The sequence below is a fragment of the Desmodus rotundus genome, chromosome 2 (genome assembly GCF_022682495.2).
Source record: "Desmodus rotundus isolate HL8 chromosome 2, HLdesRot8A.1, whole genome shotgun sequence".
Lineage (NCBI taxonomy): Eukaryota > Metazoa > Chordata > Mammalia > Chiroptera > Phyllostomidae > Desmodus > Desmodus rotundus.
This window is the reverse complement of record NC_071388.1, coordinates 90760199-90766803: the sequence shown is the minus strand read 5'-3', so window position 1 is coordinate 90766803 and position 6605 is coordinate 90760199. Positions and strand designations below refer to the sequence as shown.

The following is a 6605-nucleotide window of genomic DNA, read 5'->3' as shown; positions in this document are numbered from 1 at the left end:
TCTGTAAAATGCCTTCAATATCGTAGTTCCAAACTTGGTTGTGCCTTAAAAACCCCTGTAGGTAAGCATAAAAAAAAATGCAGATTCCTCACCCCACTTCCGAGATTCTGGTTGGGTAGTTTCAGGATAGGGCTTTCCTCCCCCACACTTTCCCAAATGAAGCGTCCAGGTTTTTGGTGGGTACCTCGGTCCTTCCTAGTTCACTGGGTTCTGTCCTTGAGGCCGTGAGGGCCCCGCCCCTGGCCCCGCCCCAGCTCCCTCCCCCCTCCCCCGCGTAGACTTGGTCACGTCTCCTCAACCCTCCTTCCGAGGCACCACCGGGTCTCGCCCAGCTCCGCCTCTCCCGGCCCCTCCCCGCCTCGCAGGATGGCTGCGGTGCTGCAGGGCCCGGAGCCGTGGAACCGCGTGAGAATCCCCAAGGCGGGGAGCAGCAGCGCAGTGACAGTACAGGACCCCGGCGAGTCCTTGGGTGAGTGAGGCAGCCTGCGCACCGACCGACGTTTTGGAGGTGGCGTCAGGCCGGGGCGGTGCACGTGCGCGGAGGGCGGGACTTCCTGGGCCGGGGCCGCTGGGAAGGGGTGCGGGGTCGTCGGAGCGAATGCCGGGCGCAGAGTTTGCCGAGGGGTCTTGGACGGCTTATGGTTTCGCAGCCTCTCCGTGACCAGCGGCGGCTACCGCAGGGCCCGCCCCAGGGCCCAGCCCCGTGCGGAGGGGGAGGAGAGAGGCGCACGCGGCTGGCGTCACGGACGAGTGCTGCGTGGGAACCCTGTGCTCTCTCGGGCCCCCGGAGCCCGCTTCACCTTCCGTCAGTTTCCGACCTCTGCCTGGGCGCGGCCGGAGGGGGCCGCTTAGGCACTCGGGACTCAACCCGCGATCTTTCTGGGCCTCTGGTTCCTCATTTGTAAAATGGGGTTAGTCCTCCCTACCCATCACCCGCTGTTGGGAGCATCTAATGATGCTCATCTCTATGTTTTTATTGGTAATATCCAACAAGTTACGATGTATAATTACAACAGTCAATCTAGTTTTGTGAGGTAGTTTCAATTTAAATATTCTGCTCTGTAATCACCCTATGTGATTCTAGTTCATGATTATATACCCAGAAACTAGTACAGTACCTGGCACACAGTAGGCACTCAAGCAATGCATGCAAAATGAACGATTGCATAATTTTGGCAGTGTGCCCCGATATTGGTTTTAAAATTAGGTCACTGACTGTATTTAGAATAGACATAAGCATTTATTTTTGACCACACAGAATTTTAAAAATTAATATGTCAAACATCAATATTTATAGTTAAAAACAAACTTGGAAAAAGTACTTGGCAGAATACATAGTGGCAGATGAGCTTAACATTTTCTTTTAAATTTTCAATTACAGTTGACATACTATATTAGTTTCAGGTGTACCGTAAATGATTAGACATTTATGTAACTTAGGAAGTGATCACCCCGTAAGTCTAGTATAGGGGAGAGTGCTCTTAAAGTGTTGTACCAGTGTCTGATGGTGTTGACATTTGTAGGCATTGGGGCATAGTAGCCAGATTGCCCAAGTTTGAATTGTGTCTCTTCCCTTTGCTGGGAATTGTCATTGTCTAACCCAGTGGTTTTCAACCTTTTTCATCTCGTGGCATGCATAAACTAATTACAGAAATTCTGTGGCACACCAAAAATACGTATTTTTTGCTGATCTGGCAAAAATAGGTATAACTTTGATTCATTCACACTGGGCAGCTGTTGTGTTGGCTTTTGTTATTTTTTTATTTAACTATATAAGGGAAGAGAGGTCAGTGCCTCTGACTAAATTGTCGGGTATTGCATGTTTTAAAATTTCTTGCTCTGAGGACGTGGAGAAAAGGGAACTCTGGTATGCCGTTGCTGTGAGTGTACTAGTGCAGCCACTATGGAAAAACAGCATGGAGTTTCCTCAAAAAATTAAAAATGGACCCGCCTTTTGATCCAGCAATTCCACTTCTGGGAATATATCCTAAGAATCCTGAAACATCAATTCAAAAGAATATAGGCACTGCTGTGTTCACAGCAGCGTTATTTACAATAGCCAAGGTCTGGAGACCACATAAGTGCCCCCCAGGAGATGAGTGGGTGAAAAAGGTGTGGTACATTTACACAGCGGGGTACTACACAGCATTAAAAAAGAAGGACCTCTTAACCTTTTTTGGCAGCCTGGATGGACCTGGAGACTATTATGCTAAATGAAATAAGCCAGTCAGTGAAAGACAAATACCGTATGATCTCTATATATGGACTCTAATGAACAAAATAAATGAACAAACTAATGATCAAAATAGAAACATAAGCATAGATACATGGAACAGACTATCAGCCTTTGAGGGGTGTGTGGGGAGACTGGATGAGAGAAGGTGAGGGAATTGATTAGCTAAAGAACAACTATGCATGATCCACAGACACGGACAATGGCGTGGGGATTGCCTGAGGGAGAGGGGGACTGGGTGGAGGTGGGGACAGGCGTAACAGCATAAACAATAAAATACAACTAAAAAAATTCTGACACACTAGTTGAAAATCGCTGGTCTACCCTTTTTGTGCCTCAACTCATTTTCATGTGAGGATAAAAACAGTACTTGCCTCTTCGGCTTATTTTGAGGAATGAAAGTTAATGTCATAGGTAAAGCATTTGGAACAGTGCCTGATACGGTAAACACACACTTAAATGATAGTTGCTGTTATTAGTAGCAAATGCTTTTAACCCATCACATTCTCCTCCACATCCGTGTGTCCTATGCAGTTTACAGATTATCTTCCTTCCTCTTCAGAAATTCCTTAACAGGATTCCTGTCAGGTGTGGAAATTCATCAACTCACTTCCCAACCCCAAGGCAACCCATTCTCATCTCATGTAGTTGGGACAAAAGCAAGTGTGTAGAAATCTGCCTTTGTGTTACTTCCATCCAGGATGGTAGTGCTGTCTGTCCTTAGAGCCATACAGAACACACAGCTGTTTTTTTCTTTTTTAGTACTTTTTTAAATCATCCTAGGACATGTTTATTGATTTTTTCCTTTTTTTAAACTTTTTTAATTTATTTTTTTAAGATTTTAATTATTCATTTTTAGAGAGGGGGAAGAGAATGAGAATGAGAAGGAGAGAATCATCAATGTCTGGTTGCCTCTTGTGCGCCCCCTACTGGGGACCTAGCCCCAAACCCAGGCTTGTGCCCTGACTGGGAATGGAATTGGCAACCGTTTGGTTTGTGTTGAGAGCTAGACAATTATAAGCATTGCTAAGCAGAAAACCTCTTGAAGGTCACTAGAATGGATAAGGAAGAGAAACAAATCGTCATCTGAAATAAGCTTATCAACAGGAGACAGACAGATAGTTCCTCCTGAACCCAGAGCAAAACTCCTCCAGAGCTCAGAGCTATGCAGAGATAACAGCAACTCCTGCTTTTGTAACTTGCTTGCTTGCTTCTCACTGTATAAAAGAGCTAGCCTGTGAGCGTTTGGCGCGGCTCTCATCTGCAGCTCTTCTGAGCAAGTGTCTCCGGGACACATCGAGAGTCCGCCCCTGCGCAGGTTAAAAGAGTTGGCCATTAAAGTAACATCTCTGTAAACGTCCTGAAAGTCTCCGAACATCTGTTTCTTGCGTCAGTGGGTGCAACAGTTTGCAGCCTGCACTCAATCCAGTAAACTACACCAGCCATGTTTATTGATTTTAGAGAGAGAGAGAGAGACATCGATCGGTTGTCTCTGCTGTGTGCCCCCACCTGGGATAGAACCCAAGTCCTAGGTATATGCCCTGACTGGGAACTGAACCTGCAACCTTTTGGTGTTTGGGACGATGCTCCAATCAGCTGTACCACCTGGCCAGGGTCAGAACACAGCTTTTCTGACTTGGAAGCAGTTACCTCTTCCTAAAGCTGAGCCCGTATTCAGTCAGGCATTCATCAAGTAATTTCCAGTTTCCATGCTAGTTTCCCTTAATCTTATTTTAAAGTGGTACCCAAGTACAGTATCTTTGACTTTAAAGAGCATGAATTTATCCATTCCGTCTTGCTTTTGTGCATAACAAAATGGGGGATTCAGAGAACTATACAACATGTGCCTCACCTTCAAGGTACTTAAGATGTTAAGAGTGCACCAAATGACTGAAAAGCATTCCTGTGAAGGATTAAAATCATACAAATGTGATGCAAAGGTACTCACACTCGTTTAACAGACATTCTCTTGATTCCCGGACTTTATATCATCTGTCACCATTTCCCAACTTCTCACATACTTAGAATCATTAACTACATCTTTACAGTTAAGGCTGGTTATTTATTTGTTCTTGATTCCTTTAAAATAGCAATTTTCAGCCAGTGTGCTGTGGCAAGCACGCTGGTGTGCCGCAAGAATTTTTAAAACACGCAATACCTGACTAGTCAGTCAGGGGCGCTGACCTCTTTTGCTTTAGATTGTCAAATAAAAAAAATAAAAAGCCAACACAACGATAGCTGTCCGGTGTGAGTGAATCAAAATTATATCTTATTTTTTTGTCAGATCCACAAAAAACATATTTTTTTGGTGTGCTGCATAATTTTAGTAATTAGTTTATGTGTGCCATGAGATGAAAGAAGTTGAAAGTCGCTGTTTTAAAACAAAAAAGGAAAGATGCTTCTTTCAGTGTATTTTTATATAACACACTTAATGCATATTAATCTTACTAAAGTTCTCTGCTTTAGGCCTTTGTGTTGCAGCTGTAATCAAAGAGTGCTCTCTTGTTACGCTGTCACTGAAGAGCCAGACCTTAGATGCGGAAACCGACGTGTTATGTGCAGTCCTTTACAGCAATCACAACAGAATGGGCCGCCACAAGCCTCACTTGGCCCTGAAACAGGTAAGAAGCCCGGTGCTTGAGACTCAGCATGTTTACTTGATGAAGATAGAGATCACACTACCTAATATTTTGTTATTTATGGGAACTGAGTGAATTACTTATGACTTAAAGGAACTTTAATTTTTTCCCAGTTTTGTTTCCAGTGTGTAATTTTTATGAAAAGCGTTTTTCATTTATACAATCTGTAATAAGTTACAGTGGCTTTGCCCAGTTCTAGGATATAGTGATTTGATCAAGACAAAGTGTTAAATTAAGAAATAATTTCCTGCCCTGCCTGGTGTAGTTCAGTGGATTGAGTGCTGGCCCATGAACCAAAGAGTCACCGGTTCGACTCCCAGTCAGGGCACATGCCTGGGTTGTGGGCCAGGTCCCCAAGTAGGGAGCATGTGAGAGGCAACCACGCATTGATGTTTCTCTCCCTCTTTTCTCCCTCCCTTCCCTCTCTTTAAAATAAATAAATAAATAAATAAATAAATAAATAACATCTTTAAAAAAAATTTTTATTGTTATTCAATTACAGTTGTATGCCTTTTCTCCCCATCCCTCCACCCCACCCCAGTAAATAAAATCTTTTAAAAAAAGAAATAATATCCCGGGCATGGTCAAAATCCTAAAATCCTAAAAAGCATCAAGTTTATTTATTGTGGGACAAATAATCTACTTGGTAACATATTAGAGTAAATGGGTGTATAACAAGCTGTATAAAGTGGTTTCATGTAATTTTTAGAGTTGAAGACAAAATTTTTGGAGCTACAACTAAGCCTCCTAAGCTGGGTTCTTTATATTCTCATTCATTGACTCCTTCTATTCTGCAAGTATTTTTCATGACTTTCTATGTGTCAGACACTGTGCTTGGTACTTCGTATACAGGGGAGAACAACACACAGTCTCTAAACTCACAGGTTGATGTTCTCTGGTTAATTTTCTACTTTAGTTAAGGTAAAAAAGATGATTTCTTCATCAAAGATTTGGGATCATGGTGTTTCCCTTAGTTTTGTGTCTGGGCAACTTATCTCTTTCTGAGTCTTTAATTCCAGTTTGAATACATGTTTCCTCCTGGATTCCACGTTGTGAGTCATATCCAGTCAGAAGAATTTGGTCCTTTTTCTCTGCTTTTGTGTAGCTCTGCCGTCTAGTCAATCGATCATTCCAAACTATCTCTGCATCTAGTCCATTCTTTTAGTTCTGGCTGCATCTTTTTTTGACCTTGTCAACTTTTAATTGTCTTGCTATTCTAACTGATCTTTCCTTCATCTTAACATATTCTGTAAAGTAAATCAGATTAATCATCCTAAAACACAGCTTTGAATTTTAGTGGTTCTCCATTGCCTCATGAATAAAGACCAAAAGTCTTAGTTTGGCTTACAAGATCCTCCGTGGTCTGTCCACTTCAGTTTTCCTAGTTCTCTCTTGCCTTCAGCTGCTTTATACTCCGGGCAACTTGAATTCTTCACAAGTCCTCACCATGTTTTTTCCCTCACCTGAGCCTTTGCTTACCTGGTCCTGTGTGTGTGGTCCTTCCATCACTCTCTGTTAAAGGCCTTCTCCTCCTCTAATTCCCATTTCAAGCCTTCCCAGAAGTAGCAACTTCTTCCCAAGGGGTAACATGAGTGTTTCTCGTGGTAATCTCATTTTCAGTTGCATTCTTCTGATTAGTGAAGTTGAACTCCTGTTTTTTGTGATTCTTGGCTCTCTGGGCCTCCCTTGATTATGGCATTTGGCACAGTCTGTGTTGCAGTACAGGTATCTGT

The 6605-nt window shown here is 43.1% G+C and overlaps 1 protein-coding gene across 2 annotated transcripts in view; it reads left to right on the top strand.

Moving 5' to 3' along the window:
* The first annotated feature begins 278 nt into the window (after positions 1–278).
* The window catches only part of NEPRO (nucleolus and neural progenitor protein), a 15778-nt gene continuing 9451 nt past the window's right edge, over positions 279–6605 (top strand). The window contains exons 1-2 of one of the 2 annotated variants that reach the window (XM_024578054.3): positions 279–469; positions 4700–4854. In XM_024578054.3, the coding sequence (XP_024433822.2) occupies positions 367–469; positions 4700–4854 (258 nt within the window). In that variant the 5' untranslated portion in view covers positions 279–366. Of the gene's footprint in view, positions 470–572; positions 912–4699; positions 4855–6605 lie in introns of those variants that run through there. The other variant, XM_045185903.2, reaches the window with a different exon arrangement.